General features: G+C 37.0%; 1 protein-coding gene across 1 annotated transcript in view; it reads left to right on the top strand.

Annotated features, from left to right (window-relative positions):
* Nipped-A (Transcription-associated protein Nipped-A) overlaps positions 1–20,545 on the top strand; it is a 936,100-nt gene that overhangs the window by 779,459 nt on the left and 136,096 nt on the right. The window contains exon 54 of the mRNA XM_090393977.1: positions 11,129–11,222. Within this exon, the coding sequence (XP_090250103.1) occupies positions 11,129–11,222 (94 nt within the window). The remainder of the gene's footprint in view (positions 1–11,128; positions 11,223–20,545) is intronic.

Genomic DNA, 20,545 nt, shown 5'->3' with positions numbered 1-20,545 from the left:
ATATTTGTCATTGGGTCCCACAGACACCAAACTTTGAATAGTTTCCTCGGCCACCTAAACAAACAAGACAGACACATTCAGTTCATCATTGAAATCCAAAACAATAACACACTTCCACCATTTCTAGATACTGTTGTTACACATCATCACTCAGGCTGGCTATCCTTCACATTTACTGTAAACCTGTGCACAGATGGACACATGCATAGGGCTGATACATACATAAAGACTCATCATCCTGCACCAAAAGTAAGTGTCATTAGCATCCTCGTAAATGGAACCCTTACAATTTGTTATCTGATCAAAACTATCCAGATGTCTGCTCATCCCAACTCTCATTCCAATATGAAAGGTTTAATATGTAGTTGGTCCACCCTCTGCCTATAAGTCTTGAAATCGTCTGGGAAGACTTTTCCACTGTGTTGCTATGTTGTTGCAGTAAATTTCCTTCCGTTCTTTCAGAAGAGCATTAGTCAGGTTAGTCACTGATGTTAGATGATTCAGACTAACTTGCACTTTTCATTCCAATTCATCCCAAATGTGTTCGAGAGGGTTGAGATTAGGACTATGTACATGCCAGCAAGTTCTTCAACACCCATCTCATTAAATCATTCCTACACAGACCCCCACTTTGTGGATCTGGCATTATAGTATTGATATAGGAAAGGGACTTCACTGAACTGTTGCCATAAAGTTCGAAGCATAGAATTGTCTAGAATGTAGGCTGCAGTGTTATGATTCCCTGCCACTGGAACTAGGAGGCCCAGCCATACCACGAAATGCATCCGCAGACCATGATGCCTTCCCCACCAAAGTTCACAGTTTGCACATCACATTCAGGCAGGTGGTGTTCTCCTGGATTCACCAAACTCACTCATCTGTCGAACTGTCAGATGGTGAAGTATGATTCATCACTCCATAGAACACATTTCCAGTGCTCCAGAGTGCAATGGCAGTGAGCTTTACACCACTCCACCTGATGTTAGGCTTGTTTGTGGCTATGCAATCATGAAATTCCATGCTCTTCAACTTCTGGTGAACAGTTTTGGTGCTGGCATTGCTTACAGAGGCATTTCAAAGGAGGACAGGCAATTTTTGCCATGTGGTTCAATATTCAGCAGCCCAACCCTGTGATTTTATGTGGTCTGCCAGGTCATAGTTCTGCTGCTGTTGTTGTTGCTCCTAGGCATTTCCACTTCATATCACTTACAGTTAATTCGGATAGATGCAAAGTTGGCATCCTGTGATAGTGCTACATTGAAAGTCATCACTGAGCTCTTCAGTGTACCCATTTTACTGTTAATGTTTGTCTCTGAAGATGTGTACATCTTTTGTGAGCCATGGTTGCAATGTATATAGCCATATCCGGTACTACTAAGGAGTGTCTTGATACTTTTGATCAGATAGTGTATACTCACCTCATCTAAAGATAGTCTTCTCTTTCCCACCCACACTTGAAATGTGCCACAAGATTGATTGGAAAGGCAATAGTCCTTACATTATACCAAAATGTGGTATGAACATAAATTCAATAAAGCCTGTGAAATGCTTGTCATCAACCCAATCTCAATAAAAACAATGGCATAAAATTCCCAAGGATTTAGATGGCTTGTCTACAACCTACATTAGCATCCAGAAAAAAAAAAAAGAACTACAATTTTTCTAGCAGGAATAATCCACATATTGAATACTAGGGAGAATACAAATTTCATTTGATAATGATTCAGTCGCTTAGGCAACAAAAGGCTATAGGAAATTATTATTTTTTTTTTATATAGTGAAACCTGTAGGATATCCATAACTATAGAAAACACTTATGTCATAGTAAATAATTTTTTATTATGTAAATATTTCGTCTTATGTATCATAAATCATCATCAGTAACAATCAAACAAGAAAAGGAATTGAATTCAAAAAACAGTAATGCACTTGCTTAAATTGGAATCTCTCTGCGTATACAGTCACATGTTCATGATTAAAACTATTAGGCTGAAATTAATTAAATTAAATTAAAATATTACAGATAATTATTTAATACAATTGAGGATAACAATTTCCCAAACTTTTGGAATAGTGAGTCAGTCGTTATAAATTAAAGATTCCAAGAAATTATATTCTTGGTTTAATCCTTTATCCAAGTGTAAGTAAACAAAGTTTGTGCTGGAAGTATTTTCAAGGTAATGCAGAAGTCATATTTCCACATACAAATAGACAAAAGGGGTCACACCTTATTATTAAAATACTCTGGATTAGAGATAGTTGCTGGAAGTTTTTCCACTTGGTTATATTATAAATTAAAGATGTTAACTTGGTGTCACCTCCTTTCCGTAATGCATAGCATTATACATGTCCGTAAGAATACATGCTTTACATTATGGGATACTAAGGCAATTGATGTGAAGTCATTAGCCTGTATATACGAGTTGCCCTGTCCTGAAATACTTCAGGCGCAAACTTTTTCTTCTTACACTTGAATAAAGGATTAAACCAAGAATATAATTTCTTGGCATCTTTAATTTATAGTATAACCAAATGGAAAAACTTCCATTGAGACAGATGTTGAAAATTTATTTATCACTAGGTTAGACTATAATAGATTTAGTTTAATCCTTTATCCCAGTGAGAGCAAACAAAGTTTGCGCCTGAAAATATCTTCAGGACTAAATATAGTGTTGTACTATTCTTATCCAGTAAGTAGTGCAACACCAAGGCAACTCGTGGCAAAGGTGGAGCAAGAAGTGCCTGGTAGCTTGCTCCACCTTTGCCACGAGTTGCCTTGGTGTTGCACTACTTACTGGATAAGAATAGTACAACACTATATTTAGTCCTGAAGATATTTTCAGGCGCAAACTTTGTTTGCTCTCACTGGGATAAAGGATTAAACTAAATCTATTATATTCCATTGAGACAGTCGTTTCAATTAAGATTAGGTCTATGAAGTAAGGCTTCAGCACTTACTTTATATAAACATTAATATTTATATATGGATCTGTATAGTAGCTTAGCATTTTGCTATTGGATCCTATGGTTAGCAGTTTTAATTTCATGTTGTGCAAGGCCAGATTTGTGAGGTTTGATAAGGCAGATGTGGTCTTGATGTTCAGAAATACGTTTATTTGTAGATCTTCTTGTTTGTCCAAAGACAAGTTACATGAACATGGTACTTTATATTCCAGATAGCATCATTGATGAGGTCACTTAGAGAAGGTAGCAAGTTGTGAATTTGGTTGTTGGGTTTGTAAATAGCAATCAGTTGATATTTTTCATAATTTTAACAAACGTTCAGATATGCCTTTAATATATGGTATAGGAGTCCTGTGGGCTTCTTCTTATCTGGGTTGATTTGTAGGGGAGTGGTTAATTATTTTTTGGGTTGTTATTGGATTATATCCATTTAGTAAGGCTCTTTCTTTGATAATTCCACTTCTTGTTTTAGAGATTCTTCAGAAGAACAAATGTTGTGTGCTCTGGATTCTAGTGATCTTATGATACCATATTTTTGAGGTGAATGACGAACTGATGTATTATTGATGTAACAACCTGAAAAAGTTGTTTTCGTACACAGAAGTGGAAATAGATCCATCTTCTTTATGTTAGATGTGTACATCAAAAAACGAAATTACTTTTGATTATTCCTTTTTTAGTGTGAACTTGATACTAGGCTGCAGTATGCTGATTTTTTTTTTGTAGAAATGAGTAGAGTTCAGGTTCTGTGTGAACTCCAAATATGTCACGGACATAGCATAGCGAAATTGTTGATTTTGGGTCAAGAGCAAAAATTTTATGTTCTAGGTTTTCAAGAAAAAAGTTGGCTAAGTTATGTGATAAGAGTGAGTTCATTGCTGTTCCTTCCTTTTGTTTATATATTTTATCTCTCCAAATTTATAATTCCAACAGATCAAGTAGCACAACAACACCGACTGCTGTGCGCAGACTTTCAAATAAGATCGAAGATAAGAACCTCTGGATGCCGTGGAATGAAGACAATTAAGTGGTTTTGCTTAAAAGAGGAAAGTGTGAGGAATCGTTTTAGGGAGAGGGTGTTAGAGAGGATTTCGGATGGACTGGAAAGTGTACAGGATTGGTGGAAACATAATTCAAAAGTAATCCTGAGCTGTGCAATCGAGGTGCTTGGTGAGACATCTGGAAAGATTAGAGAGCAGAAGGAGGGTTGGTGGAATAATGATGTATAAGTGGCAGTGACAGCTAAGAGGAAGGCAAAGCAGAAGTGGGATGAGTCAAGAGTGGAAGAGGACAGAGAGATGTACAAAGAGAGAAAGCAAGAAGCCAAGAGAGTTGTGGCACAGGTGAAGGCCATAGCATATCAAGATCTGTATGATCAATTAGAAACAAAGGAAGGACAGAGAAAAATTTACCAACTAGCGAAATGTAGACATAAAGCAGCAAAGGACATCTTACATGTGAGGCAGATCTAAGATGCTGAAGGAAGAGTATTATGGAAGTATGTGGACATAAGAAACAGATGGAAAATATACTTTCAGGGACTTTTGAATGAGGAAAATGCAAGGACTCTCAGAGGAGATGGGCACCCTTCTGAGGGGATGGTGCAGAACATCAGTAGAGTGGAAGTGACGGAGGCCATGAAGAGGATGAAGAATGGAAAATCGGTGGGCCCCGACAGAATTCCAGTGGAGGCATGGAAGGCACTGGGGGAAGAGGGAATTGACCTGCTGTGGGACCTGTTCATGAAAGTTTGCCAACAGGAAAATATACCTGAGGAATGGAAGGAGAGTAAAGGGGATGCACAAGACTGTAAAAATTACAGAGGAATAAAGTTGATGTCCCACACAATGAAGATCCTAGAAAGAGTTCTTGATGGTAGATTGAGGAAGGAGGTGGAGATTGCAAAGGAACAATTTGGTTTCATGCCTGGTAGATCAACAACAGATGCTATCTTTGGGTTACGGCAGATGATGGAAAAATATCGAGAGAAACAAAGGGAGCTACATCTGGTATTTATTGATCTGGAGAAAGCATATGATAGAGTGCCAAGACAAGAAGTCTGGAGGTGTCTGAGGGAGAAGAAGGTGCCGGAGAAATATGTCAGGTTGGTGCAGGAAATGTACAGAAATGTGAAGACAAGTGTTCGGACCTGTTTGGGACAGACAGAAAGTTTTCAAGTAACAGTTGGCTTGCATTAAGGGTCAGCATTAAGTCCATTTCTGTTTAATATTGTGATGGATGTGGTAACAGAGGAGGTGAGAGAAGATGCGCCTTGGACAATGTTGTATGCAGATGACATCTTGTTGTGTGTAGATTCAAGAGAAGAAGCAGGAACTAAACTGGAAAGATGGAGAAAAGTACTGGAAGAGAGAGGTATGAGACTGAGCAGAAGTAAGACAGAGTATATGTGTTGCGCAGTGGGCGGCGGCGGCCAGGAGACAGATCTGGAGCTGGAAGGAAATCTCATCAGGAAGGTGAGAGACTTTAGATACTTAGGTTCGACAGTGGAAGAAGATGGAGGAGCTGAGAAGGAAGTGGGATGCAGGATACAAGCGGGTTGGAGGAACTGGAGGGAGATGGCTGGAGTGTTATGCGATAAGAGGGTGCCGATCAATCTGAAAGGCAAACTTTATAGGACAGTAGTGAGGCCAGCTATGACATATGCTATAGAAACTGTGGCCCTGAGGAAAAACAATATCAGCAGGATGGAAGTAGCAGAGATAAGAATGCTTAGGTGGATGTGCGGTGTGACCAGAAAGGATCGTCTGAGAAATGACTATGTCAGGGGAACAGTGAAAGTTACGAACTTAGGAGCGAAGATACAGCGGGCAAGGTTGAGATAGTTTGGTCATGTGATGAGAGAGGACGAATATGTGGTAAGAAGGATCATGCAGATGGATGTGCAAGGAAGGAGGAGGCGTGGGTGGCCTCGAGAAGAGATGGAGGGAGCTGGTAGAAGAGGACTTGGATGTGGTGACAGCCCAAGACAGGAAGGTGTGGAAGAGACTCATTACAAACAGTGACCCCACTTAAGTGGGAGAAGCTGCAGAAGAAGAAGAAGATCTCTCCATGTGAAGTAACCTTATATTGATTGCAAATTTGATTAAAAAAAAATTCCATAGAATTTCATGCAAGGATAAAAGACATAGCAGATAGACATGTTAGTAAGCTTGGATGCTACCTCTCTCTCTTCACTAGTATCCCCCACAAATAGACAATAGAATTGTTAACCCAAAAATTTCCACAGGACATAGTGGAATTCTTCAAATTTGCAATCACATCAGGATTCAATGGCTAAACACTAAGCTGTTACATAGATCTTAATCAGAAAGACTGTCTCACTATTCCAAAAGTTTGGGAAATTATCCTCAATTGTATTAAATAATTATCTGCTATATCTTAATTTAATTAATTTTAATTTCAGCACAATAGTTTTAATTCATGAACATGCAACTATTTTTTGAATTAATTTCCTTTTGTTTCTTGATAGTTGTACTGATGATGTATTATGATACATAATGAAAAAGTTATTTAATGTGGCGTATGTGTTATTCAATAGTTAAAGAAAATTAGGATGAAAGGTCGACCAAATCAGTTATACTTATCCCACTTTCCTATAAACTGATGTAGCTTATGGTCCATTGGATATACTGTGTGTTTGTGTATGTGTGTATGGTATAATGGATTTACTAGGCTGAAAGACATATTTTTTTTAAATTTTAAATGGCTGGAAGCCGAGAGATAAAAATAAAACACTGTTTTTATTCAGCATGACTAGTTTCGTCTTTAAGAATTTTTCAGGTGCACAAAAAAAAGAGAGAAACAACCAACAAAAAACTAAAGGAATAAAGCCTAAATAACAAAGTGTTAGCTAGAAAAGGCAGATATTAAAGCATTAGCATCTGGATATTTAAAGCTGTTCTCTGCATAACCTCACCGTTGGTTATGTGCATGCGTTCAAGATCTTGTGAACGCCAAAGTTGGATGGCAGCACAATGACAGTCTGAGAGATTATAACTAAGGTTGTTGTTGAGATGTATTGGATTAAGAGAGGTTTCTTTAGATTCAACTATTCCTCTTTCCAGTTCGTCGTAGCAACGAAAGATATTATCAGATTTGTCACATAAAACTGAATGGACGGTGTTTTCCTTATTAGAGTTAGAATTCAGAACATGGTTGGACAGAGCACTAGCTCTTGTTCTGCCATATGTAATACTCTTTGATGTTCCCTAATGCGCAATTCGATGGATTTCTCCATCTGGCCAAATTAACATTTATCACGGTTACACCAAATCTGGTAAACGCCAGGATGTTTAAGATTGTCATGTCTTTGTTTTGGGATTCTTAAGGGTCAAAGCTGCATAACCGAGAGGAGACCTTCACATAGCCTTTAAAGGAATGTGGAGAACCGACCAGGGCTTCTGACTAATGTCCAATCCTCACCTTCTCATGGTGCACCCTGTTAGGTTATCTACCTGGATACTAAACGAACGAGGATGGGCTGGCAATTTGGGATTTAGCTGACCAAATTGTATTCTTATTGGCTTAAACCACAATATTAAATGATGGTACAACATGATAGAATTTCAAGCTGGCTGGGGTGTTGCCCAGTTAAACAAGGCCCTCCGTTGTTTTTGCCAGGAAACCAGGGCAAACAGCGAAAAGTCAGCTACTGGAACAAATCCTAAAACACACCCCAACTCAATATCACCAGAATTGAAGATCGGTACTATCGACATAAGAATCCTGGATGGCAAAGAAATGGAGCTAGCTGAGGAATTTGATAAGTACCAGATCAACATAATAGGGGTGACTGAAACAAAAAAGACTAAAACTGGTGAGCTCTTTATGAGCAATAAATACAAAATGTTATATTCAGACAATGACAATCAAGGAAAAGAAGGGGTTGCCATAGTATTCAACACTAAATACGAGACTAATCTTCTTGAATGGCAGGCAGTCTCAAGTAGAGTGATGTGGGCAAATATCAGAATGGGGAATTGGACAATGAGACTTATTTGTGCCTATGGTCCCACAGAAGGTTCTACTAAGGTAGAAGTGGAGGAATTTTTTGAGGCTTTAGAGAAAGCAACTGACACAATGAAAAAGGAAAAGTTGGTCCTTGTTGGGGATCTAAATAGCAGAGTAGGAAATGATTGTCAGACATACAAAAATATTTTGGGAAAATTTGAAGTAAAGAGCAATGCTAATAATAATGGCAAATACTTGTTGGATTTCTGCTCAGGACATGGACTGGTTATTACTAACACCATGTTCCAACATAAAAATGTTGGAACATGACAAATTCACTTGGAGAGAAGAAGCAAGGAATAAAGAAAAGTCTCATTGATTATATTATTGTTGATGGTGATGTTTTCTCTCAGGTGCAGGTTACTAGAGTATACAAAGGATTTGAAATTGGAAGTGATCACCATTTAGTCTTAAGCAGGATAAAATTGAATTTCATATTGAAAAGAAGAACATGTAAGAAAGTTTTAAAATGAATAAAAGTTGAACAGCTCTCAGATATGAACTGTAGACTAAAATGTACAAACATTATTCAAGAAAAAATGAAAGAGTTTGAGAACAGGAATCAAACCTTGGAGATTCATTGGCAAGCTCTGAAGAAAACATTGATTGATTCTGAGCATGTGGTGAGGTTGTCTGCAAGGATAGAAAAATCAGAACTCCCTGGTGGACACAGGAAGTTAAAGAGGTAGTGAAGGAAAAGAAGAAAGCATATCAAAAGTTCCTGGCAAATAAGTCAGCTTGTGCTCTTAGAGAATATAGAGACAAATGTAAGAAAGCTAAACACTGTAAAACTAGCTAAACAAAAGTCATGGGAAGACTTTGGTAAGAATATAGAAAATAAATATCAAGAAGGTGGCAAAATATTTTGGAGGCTGTTGAAGAAACTCAGAAATGGAGGAATTAGAGTTGATAAAGGTGATATGAAAACGGGAGAAAAGGATATACTTGAATTATGGAGTAATTACTTTGAAAACACTAATAATGCATGTAATCAGGAATACATATCCATGCTTGAAGTAGAAAAAGCCATCAAAAGTCTGAAATGTGGAAAGGCAGCTGGAGTAGATGATATTAGACCAGAAATGCTGAAGTATGGAGGTATAAAAGTTTTACAGTGGCTACACTGCATAGTTCAGAGGGCCTGGATAGAAGGACAAATTCCAGATGATTGGAGTAGAGCTCTCATAGTACCCATATATAAAAAGGGAAATAAAACTGATTGTGAGAATTACAGAGTACAGTGATACCCCAAAGTTATGCGGTAGTGGGACCAACGGAAAGCACATAAGTCGAATTTGCGCGTAACTCGGGGTATAATTTTGCATGTAATTTATATATACAAACATACAATTGGGACCAAAGGTTTACAAAAACAGCTATATTTTTTAAGAAATACATTATAATCATAATTGTAGTTTTTTGTACATAAAAAAAGAAAGTTATTTCGATGGTTTCATAAAATCTAATAGATCCAAGTGAAAGCAAACAGTTTGCACCTGAAGTATTTTCAGGACTGGGGGCAACTCATATATAGAAGCTAATGACTTCTTATCACTTGTCTTAGTATCCCATAATGCAAAGCACATATCGTTATGGACATGAATAATGTATGCATTATTTGGGATCACTACCCAGACCAGTTTTTACCCTTTGTTAAGGTCTCATCGCTGGGAACCCAACCCAGAGGTGATGAGACCTGAACAAAGGTCAAAACTGGTCTGGGTTTTGACCTTTATAAAATATCTGTACTTTCATTTCATTAAATTTAATTACTATAGTTGTGTAATTTATTCTTTAAAGGTACCTGTGGCATGACTATAAACAATAAATTACACGAATGTAGTAATTAAATTTAATGAAATGAAAGTACAGATATTTTGTACTATAAATATTATTATTATTATTACTTAACACCTCCAAGGAGTCCAAAGGCTCATCGAGGGAGGGGGCACCTCCTCTACAACTCTCCATCTCCACCACAACTACCTTCATCATCTACACCAATGCTATCTACCACCAACCACTAGTATTTTCACAGACAATAACAAACATCCATGCCCACGGCAGGATTCGAACCCACAGCCTTTTGGCATGAGAGCGGTTACGCTAACCACTCAGCCAACCAGGCCATCTTATTTGAAGGGATTTGTTTGATTAATAACAAGTTTGTAGTCTGCTCTATTTGGATGAAACATATTTAGATGCAGATTCTAAAAAAAAAAATAAAATAAAAAAAGTCTTTCTGGATGTGAATCAATTTTGTCTAATTTGCTTTATATATATATATATATATATATATAAATAAGTTTTTTTTTACCTTGGGAATAATGTATATTAGGGTTACCAAGTAATTTTATAAACTTGGTTATTTTACTCCTAATTCCAAGCAAACAAACAGTTAAGTTTGTGCCTGAAACGTAGTTCAAGTCTGAAGGTGGTGCAACACACCAGGGCAACTCATTGTAAAGCTCTGATCACTATTCTTAGTATTTTCCATAATGTAAAGTACATCTCACTAAGAGATGTATACTGCAATGCATTATGGGTGAGGTCACTACCCAGACTGGTTTCAACCTTTTTTTGAGGTCTCTTCAGTGAGTAGCTAGACCCAAATATTTTACTCCTAATTTTTACTTCTAAGTAAAATAACCAAGTCTAGAAAATTACTTGGTAACAAGTTTAGAAAATTACTTGGTGTGTATATATATATATATATATATATATATTTTTTTTTTTTTTTTATGATTAAAGCCTATTAAATTATTGTATTTAGCATTACTTGGTATATCTATGCACTTGATCATTTTAGTGCCAAGGAGAGTTGAAGGAAAATCTTTGCCCTGTGTTGAGTCTCTGATGTTATTCCATATAGCAGAGAGAGAGAGAGAGAGAGAGAGAGAGAATATCTGCAAAACTAACATTGACAATGTGCTACTATAAATTTGTTAGAATAAAATCCTTGCTATATTGGTTGAATGATTCAAATACAAGAACAGATACCCTGAATATGTTAAACTTTTCTTTATAATAATAAGGAAAGAGGTCTAGTTTACAATATATATTTTAATGAAAAAAAAAAAACTGAATAATACATATTGATGCATCCTAAAATTCCCTTGTTTTCTGTTTTTAGCAGGCAAATCAGGATTGGTGTCTCAGCACTGTGTTGTTATTTACATGCTTGCCGTCACCAAAATGAAAATAAGTCCCGTAAATACTTGGCTAAGGTATACTTTATTAATATACTCTTTTTCTATTTTCAAAAAGATTATAGGAGACATATTTCATCAGATGTAATAAAATAAAATTACTCTCACTTCTGAAGAATATGAATAAACTGACACTGTATTATAAGATTATATGAAGCATATTTTCATTAGATATCGGGGGGGGGGGGAATATTCTTGCATCCAAAGGATTTGAATAGACCATGTGAGCTGCTGTTTTGATATTAACGTATTCATTGTTGTGATGTGCATAAATATGCGGTTCTGCTTTAGTTTAAGTCCATTGTGGCCATAAAAGTGTTTAGTACTAGGACTGGTTAAAAAGTGAGTTATTATATTAATTTTTGAAAGACTGGCAGAAATTCTTGATCAGTTTTAAAAAAAGGAAAGAAATATGTGTGGCTTAACAAATTACGCATGTTCCTACTTGCCAAAAAAAAAATACTGTACTTGCCAAGATCCTGATATATTGTTGATTTTTGATATATTATTGATTTATTCCAATAAATAAGAGTTCCCTAAAGGGATTAGTGGTGCTCTATTGTTATTGGAGAATATCTACTTTGTGTGAAAACTATTCCAAGAAGTCAGTAAGAATAAGAACAGTAAAAATAACATTCATATTTTGGCAAATATAATTTGTTACGTTAATTTTTGTTACTAGAATGGTCCTTTATATGATGCATATTCTTTTCTCTTTTCTGAATGTTAAAAAAAATTTTTTATAAAGTTTTTTTTTTTTTTTTTAATAATCATCATCAGTTTCCAGTTTCCTGATATGTGCCATGTAGGGTCTACTCAGGTTACTATAACAGCACTACAAGTTTCCATCATTATTAATCTATCAACAATTTTCCTCCAAATTAGCCTATTATTTGTCAGCACTACAATATTGTCATATCTAACATTTCATGCTTCTAAGACACTTATGACTGAATCAATCCATATACTTTGGTCTTCCCCTGGATCTCTTTCCTGCCATCTTGGCATCCAACACCTGTTTTGCTAACCTTTCTTCACCCATTCTATTTAAGTGACCATACCACCACAGATTAGCTCTGCTTATGCATTCTTGAATGCTATCCCTCCATGGTGAGACACCCGTTTGTGGTGGAGAGGACCTCCCAGTTCCATCGTACTGGCTTTTTTCATTCTTCTACCTCTTTTTCTTTGCTTTTCTTCCTGTATTCTTCACTCTACTTCTCCTGAGTCTTTTTTATTAGCCTGTCTTCCAGAATACTATCACTGCGATCTAACTCCTTGCTACAGTGTATGCTATGCAGTGTGACCCATAGACATCTGGAAAGGGAGGATCCTTTCAGTCTTGCACTACTTTGACCTCTGCTTTGGCAAGACAGGCAGTCCTGGATGACTCAGTCAGGATCAGTTGGTTAGATGACTTGCTTGCAAGAGTCAAGGGTGATGCAGTAAGCTTCCTTTCCCATGGTCCAGGGACAGGACTAAGGCTTACTGTGGTGCTTGTATAGCATCTGGGATAGCCCTGGCATTTCACTCCCAAGTGCACTTGCTGGTCAGTGGGTGTCCATCTGTGGCGGACTGGGAGCTCTGTTGCCAAAATGAATTCCTCCTGAGAACGAATACTTCATCCTCTTGTTTATCGGGGGGGGGGGGGTTAATTCCAGTATAATTTAAATAAATTATACTGGAATTAACTCACGTAAAGTATTATTTATTAGTATAATTTTCACCTGAGTATCGCAGGCATCTTCAGTACTAGGTTGAACAATAACTGACAATTCCAAAAGGTGCCACTTAAGTAGCTAATGCAAGATAACTAAAAGAGGTGTTGGAAGTTTATTTTGTACTTGGTTAGACTAGAATAAATTTAGTTTAATCCTTTTTCCAAGTGTAAGCAAACAAAGTTTGCGCCTGAAAATATCTTCAGGACGAAGGTAAGGTGGTGCAACTCGTAGCAAAGGTGGATCAAGAACTCATCACTCCTTGTCTCAGTATACATGCCTGCAAGAAGATGTGCTTCGCATTAAGGGAAGGGCCACTACCAAGACCGGTTTCGACCTTTATTGAGGTCTCATCAGTGGGAGGCAGACCCAGAGTGGTGATACTGAGCTAGAAGCAATGGAGAGATCATATTTACCTATGCGAGTTAACGACCGGTGTACTACCTTATTATTAAATTACTCTGGATTTAGAGAAAGATGTTGGAAGTTTATTTTGCACTTAGTTAGACTATAATAAATTTAGTTTAATCCTTTATCCAAGTGTAAGCAAACAAATTTTGCACCTGAAAATATCTTCAGGACTAAGGTAAGGTGGTACATCCCTTGGCAACTCGTAGCAAAGGTGAATCAAGCTCTCATCACTCCTTGTCTCAGTATCCCAGCCTAGATTTTATCAAAACTTATGCACACAAGCACTTACAGACCGTACATGGCTTTTTGCAGTTGAGAGAAATGTAAATGAATGTAAATATGTCTTATTAAATCATAACTGCATAAAATTAACTGTTATTAATTAGCATAAGATAAAAATTTTATAGCGATTCATTCATGTATAGGCTAGTCTACTGCAAAGCAATCGTATTGATAGCACTAGGCTACTATAAAAGCAATCACGTTGCTGCTGCTCATTATCAGTGCATGAATTGTTACACCTGTAAATAAATATGAATAATTTCTTTTTCAATTATCTTTTCATTTTTCATGTCTAGTGTTAGTAATACATCTACAGTGTTTTATATCATATAAGACAATATTGATGTATGCACTGACAGATGTACGATTCATCTTGTAAACAGGTGACATAAAGTTATGGTATCGATAAATACAATACAGTACTCTAAATGTATTTTTGCTTATGATTTTCTTTAATAGCATTTTCTTTTCTCTAGCTCACTTAATTATAAAAATACAGTATATAATACATATAACATACAAAATATGTGTTAATCAACTGTTTGTTATCCGTAAAGCTTCCGGTCAACAGTAGGATATTAGTAGTTAAGTTTTTTGGGAGTCAAAAGTTATACGTGTGGATTTTCGACCAGTGCAAGGGGTCTGCATTTCAAGGGTTAACTGTACATCTATACATGACAACACACACAAAATCAAATTTGAAAGTCAATTTATGGTATACAGTATACAAAATGAGGAAAATGAGCACTTGGAATACTTAGCCAGGTGGCTGCTATCTTGAAAAAAAAAATTTGGTTTATCTGAAAATGCAAATAAAAAATCTAAAAGTACACTCATTGAACATGAATAATTAAACAGCCTAGAAATAAGAGGTCTTTAATTTTAAATTCCTCTGAAATGGTAAAAACTCTGTGCATCTACCAATTAAAAATGGCTGCCATAATTAATAGGATACCAGGAATAATCTTTAAAAAAAAGCAGTTCCACCTCAAGGATAGTCATCAAAATGCAAATTTATGCTGCTTCAATTTATTTTTTAATTTGATAATTTCACATGAAATGACCATATAAAGAGAGAGAGAACTTCCATATTCATGATTATCAGTGTATTTCTAAACATCCACATCATCTTTCATTCCAAAGGGCATCATAAACCTTAACCTCACTGCATTAAAGTGCAAGATTCACGAGAAGATGGTGTGGAGAGAATAAGTATGAGAAGAGTATTGAAATATATAAAGTGCAGGCCAGAAAAGTGACGAATATTGTGTAGAAAGCTAAATTGAAGTATGAAAAAAAATTGGCTATGCAGGCTAAAGGCAATCCAAAAGAATTATTTCATTATGCTATAAGCAAAAGAAAGAATGAATGCGAAAGAATAACTTTACTGAATACAGATGATACTCTAGTGCCAGAAGTTACTGAGATTGTTCAATTAATGAGTGCTCACTCTGCTAAGATATATCACCCAGGTGTATACACAGAGGTACTGCTACATTGGATGAAGAGTTAGAGGTGCATGAAAATGAGGTTGAAGAGTTTATCCAATGTATAAAAATTAGGTTGAAAAATTCTTATCCATAACATGGATAAGAATTTTTCAATAGGAACGGATGGAATATCAGCTAAAGTAATGTTCAAATGAATTTGCTATGCCTTCAACACGTTCGTATAACTTGAGTCTGAGCTCAGGAATGGAAATAATGTATGATAGTTCCATTGTGCAAGGGTAGTGCAAAAACTGATGTATCTAACTACCAACCTTTCGTTATCTCTGGTGTTATAGTGAAGATTTTAAAGAAGTTGGTAAGAACTTGCATAGATAAATGGGTAGACAAATAAGCTATACTCTGCAGGGTGCTACATGTGCTTACTAAAGGAAGGTCGTGTTTTAGCAATTTGCACATATTTCATAACATTGTCACGGCCGAGTTGGATAAAGGGAATGGATTCACTGTGATAATGTTAGATTTTGCTAAGACATTTGATAGGATAACTACAAGAAGTGCTGTTGCATAAACTGGAGAATATGTTGGAATAGATATTTTGATAACTAACCTAATTGCATCCACGACGGGAAATGAATGTCGGGAGATGAGTACTGTGATAGGAGAGAATGACGAGCGAAATATGAATGAAAAAAATAAGAGTGGAGAGTGTGGAAGGCTTGAATGACTGTAAAGTTTTCAGAGATGGTCTTGATTGGGAGAGTGGATGGCAAGTAAGAGTGACTAACTTGCAGAGAGAGAGAGAGAGATGAGCTGAAAGAGGAGGTGGAATGTATCGGGAACGAGATGAGAAGCATGAAAGAAGAAATTAGGAGAATGGAAGAGATAAATGCAAGGCGAATCAGAGTAGGAGGTGAGAGTGAGTTATGAAAATGATAGAAGAGGAGAGAATAGAAACAGAAGAGAGGTAATGAGAGAGAGAGGTATGGGAATGATAGAAGATTACAGAATACGAGTAGAAGAGAGGGAATCAGAGAGAGAGAGGTATGGGAATGATAGAAGATTACAGAATACGAGTAGAAGAGAGGGAATGAGAGAGAGGTATGAGAATAGGAGCAGTAAAAGAGAGGGAATGAGAGATGGGTATGGGAATGATAGAAGAGGAGAGAATAGGAGCAGTAAAAGAGAGGGAATGGGAGAAAGGTATGGGAAAGAGGAGAGAATAGAAACAGTAGAAGAGAGGAAATGAGAGAGAGAGAGAGTTATGGGAATGATAGAAGAGGGGAGAATGGAAACAGTCAGAGGAAATGAGAAAAATGCGAGGGAGTGCTGGAATCCAGGATAGTCATGCCAAGACAGCAGGTAAGTAGGGGAACACAGAAAGGCATCTGGAGCGATTTGTTGTTTTCTGAATGAGTCTGTGTGTCAGTGCATGGAAACTAGAATTCCCAGAGTAGATGGTAGCAGTAGTGGCCTCTTATGGGAATGGTGCTTGGGGGAAGGAGGGGATGACATCAGGTAACACTGAGTCCAGTGGGGTCTAGAGGGGATACTGAGAGGTATAGAAGCAGTGACATTTTTATGCTTTATACTAATGCCAGGAGTATCCGAAATAAAGGAGATGAATTGGTGGCACTGATAGCATCAGCCTGGCCAAAGATTATTGGGATCTCTGAGATGTTGACGGAAGATGAGAAGTACTGCTTATAAGTGATAACTTATGTCCTCTAAGAGTGGAGGCCTTTGGAATGCAGTGACACTAATGATTTTGAAAACATATGGTGTGAGGTAGGTGGCCAAGACAGGATATTTAGTGTGGTGTTGCTACAAACCAAGGAGCACAGAGGATGGGGGACCAGGAGATGTTTTAGACAGTATGTGGCAAGTGCAAGAAGAATGATTGTTATGGGAGATTTTAACTTCAGCAGTATAAGCTTTGGAAGAAGAAAATGCATGCAATAATGAGGGAATGGAATTTCTAGAATTTTTGAGGGACAAATGTCTTAGGCAACATGTAATAGAGGGAACAAGAGGTTCAAGAATTTTGGATTTGGTCATAGTATCAGAAGAGCTGATAATAAGTGAGATGATATCTTTCCCACCAGTTGCTGAGAGTGACCATGTGGTTTTCACTTGGAAGATGAATAGACATGCAGGAGTATCAAAGAAAAGGAACGTATGTGGAATTATAAGGCAGGCGATTATAATACTCCTAGATATCAACTAGCAGACAGTTCCATGGAATGTGGAATTGGAAGACCAGGATATCATTAGTGCTTGGGAAATTGTGAAGGAATGTTTGTTAGCAACAATAGTAAGCTGTATTCCAAAAGTGAAGAAGTGGACACAATTTGGTGTAAAGTGGATGACAAACAATATCAAACAGGAACAGCAGGTAAAAAAGAGATTATGGAAGAGATATAAGGAGAGGGATAGAGGGCAGATGCACAAAGAATATAAGATACGTGCCAGTAGAGTGACTAGTATTGTGAGCAAGGCAAAACTGGAATATGAGAAGAGATTGACACTAAGATCCAAAGAAAATCCTAGGGAATTTTTTAGCTATGTGACCAGTAGGAGGAGAAATGATTATGGAATAATGACATAATGGGATAAAAATCGGAATAAAGCGACTGATGCAGAGGACATAGTATAATTCTTCAATGAGCACTTTATTGGATTATTTCATCCTAGAAAAGAAGGTTTTTAATACTAGAGGAATAGGGCAGGTTCGAGGTTTAGAGGTGCAAGAGGAGAGTGTGTTCCAAATACTGAGTACCATCTGTGGGACTGGATGGTATTTCACCACGGATTTTGAGAGAATGTGCTAAAGAACTGACAGCTCCATTGACCTGGCTCTTCAATAAAAGTCTGGCTGCAGGAAAGGTACCCAAGGAATGGAAGGAAGTGAAGATAGTGCTATTGCACAAGGGCAGTAGCAGACTGGAAGTGTCTAATTATAGGTCAGCTTGGGTGCCAGTAGTAGTTGTTCAGGTCTTGGAGAAATTAGTGAGGGACTATATACAGCGTTGGGCAGATGAGGCTGATGTTATCTGTGATATCATCACCCTCACTTACAGGATTGGCTGTCTGATAGGTATTAGAGAGTTGTGTATGGTGGGGCAATATCAAGGAGGCAGAAGGTTACAAGTGGGGTTCCACAGGGCTCAGTACTGGGACATGTATTGTTCAACCTCTATATCAATGACGTTGTCAATGGATTGCAAGGAGATATTCAATTGTTTGCAGATGATGTGAAGCTGGGAAGGGTTATGAGTAATAGTGCAGATGTGACAGCCCTGCAAGAGGATTTGAATAAACTAGACATTGGCAAATGAATGAGGGTGTTGGTTTAATGCAGCAAAATGTAAAGTTTTGAAGTTTGGGATACATCAATGGGAGGCTGCATACTCTATTAGAGGAACTGTACTGAGGAAGTAGGGCAGACGAGAGATCTGGAGGTGACGATTGATAGAAAATTGAAATTCCGGGAGCATGTGGCAAAGGTGGTAAAGGTAACCTAGAGGATTGCTGCAATACTGAGAAGGATACTGACCTACAAAGATAAGAGTTATCATTCTGTTGTATAGTGTTATGTCATTGCTTTCCCAATATTTTACTGATTTATATCTTCCTATTCTATCTTTCGATCGCTAATCTACTTCAGATATCGGGCCTAATATACTTACATCTAGGATTGTTTCCTCTTTGGATACTGGCAAATTTATATTATGATATGCCAGCCAGTATCCTATAGCAGAAAAGATCCTTGCTCAGGGAGACAATACTAGATTCTGAGGCGTTCTTATACGATGATTTATTTTAACACGGCCGTATAGATTCAGACTGTAGTCGTGACCTAAATCTATAATTATATACACATTCTAATTCCTTCCCTCCAAAATAGGTTCTATTTTTATAAGTGGTAAATCGGAATCGGAATCAGGCATGACTCGGGTTTAGGTAAATAAAACGTTTATTGGAATATCAAAGCAAAATACACTAAAGAAATTCATACATTCAATTATTGTCTCAATGCTAAATATGGAAGTTCGAGTTAAGAGATTTAACATACACTACATTAGATCAAAGGTGATAAATCATGACATTCTAATATTACTCCATTACTATAAATCTACAATCCTAATCTCGTTATGTTAATTCAATCACATACAACACAAAAGATCTCTTCCAAACAATTCTTCTTATTCTCAAAAGGAGGGTAACTATCTAATCAGAGTCTGTCCACAAAGTTCTTTAGAATAATGTTCACAATTTACATTCACAAATAATTTTCTCTCTTCTATAATCATCATCATCATCATCATCAAATTCCTGCCATGTACCCTCAAGGGGTGTACAGGATATGACAGTACTACATGAAAAAATTACATCATTACTAACTTCCTATCTACAATTTTCCTCCAAATCAGTCTGTTACTTGTCAAGACTCCAACATTATCAGATCTTATATTTCTATCGTCTAAGGCACTTTGTACCGTATCAATCCACCTATATCTTAGTCTTCCTCTGGGTCGTTTTCCTGCCAACCTGGCAGAGAACACTTGTTTTGCTAATCTTTCCTCTCCCATTCTATTTAAGTGACCATACCATCTGAGATTAGCTCTGCTAACGCATTCCTGGATGCTGACAATGTCAAGTTCTTTCCTAATATCCTCGTTTTTAATATGATATTGCCATTGATGCCATCTGTTCACACCTCTAATCTTTCTCAGGACTCTCATATCTGCGGTCTCTAGTCTTTGGTCAAGTGTTTTACTTCTGAACCAGCTCTCAGATCCATAAGTTAAAATTGGTTTGAACACAGTCTTGTATACAGCTAATTTAGTGTTCCGACTAATTTCTTTCTTATTCCATATGAATTTATTCAATTGACTTCCCACGATACCAGCTTTGCTGATTCTGTTGTCTATTTCTATATTTAGTTTACCATCTTCAGTAAAAATTGTGCCTAAGTAGCTGAAATGTGTTACTTGTTCCACAGGTTCTCCATTCACAACACAGTTGACATTTTCAATGATTCTGCCTATTTTCATTGTCTTTGTCTTTTTATTGCTGACCTTCATACCATATCTATTACAACAGCTATTCAATTTAGTCAGAGAATCTTGCAGACTTGTAGCGGATTTATTTAGAAGTATAACATCATCCGCATAAAGCAAAGAGCTGACATTAACATCTCCAATTTTGATATCAGGTTTAATACCACATTCCTTCATAATGTGATCCATATAGATAATGAACAACAGAGGGGATAATGTACATCCCTGTCTCACACCAGATTTAACATTAAACCATCTTCCTGTACTTCCTTCAATTCTAACTGCTGACTCACAACTCAAATAAAGACTAAGTATTGCTTGATATAATGCCCCATTGACACCATATAACTGCAGCGTATTGAATAGCTTCTCTCTTGGCACCTTGTCATATGCCTTTTCCAAATTCTCTCTTCTTCTCT

Source organism: Typopeltis vanoorti, chromosome 6 (genome assembly GCF_054136105.1).
Source record: "Typopeltis vanoorti isolate ZY-2024b chromosome 6, IOZ_Tvanoo_1.0, whole genome shotgun sequence".
NCBI lineage: Eukaryota > Metazoa > Arthropoda > Arachnida > Uropygi > Thelyphonidae > Typopeltis > Typopeltis vanoorti.
The sequence above is the reverse complement of the archived record's forward strand: the minus strand, read 5'-3'. Positions and strand labels throughout refer to the sequence as shown.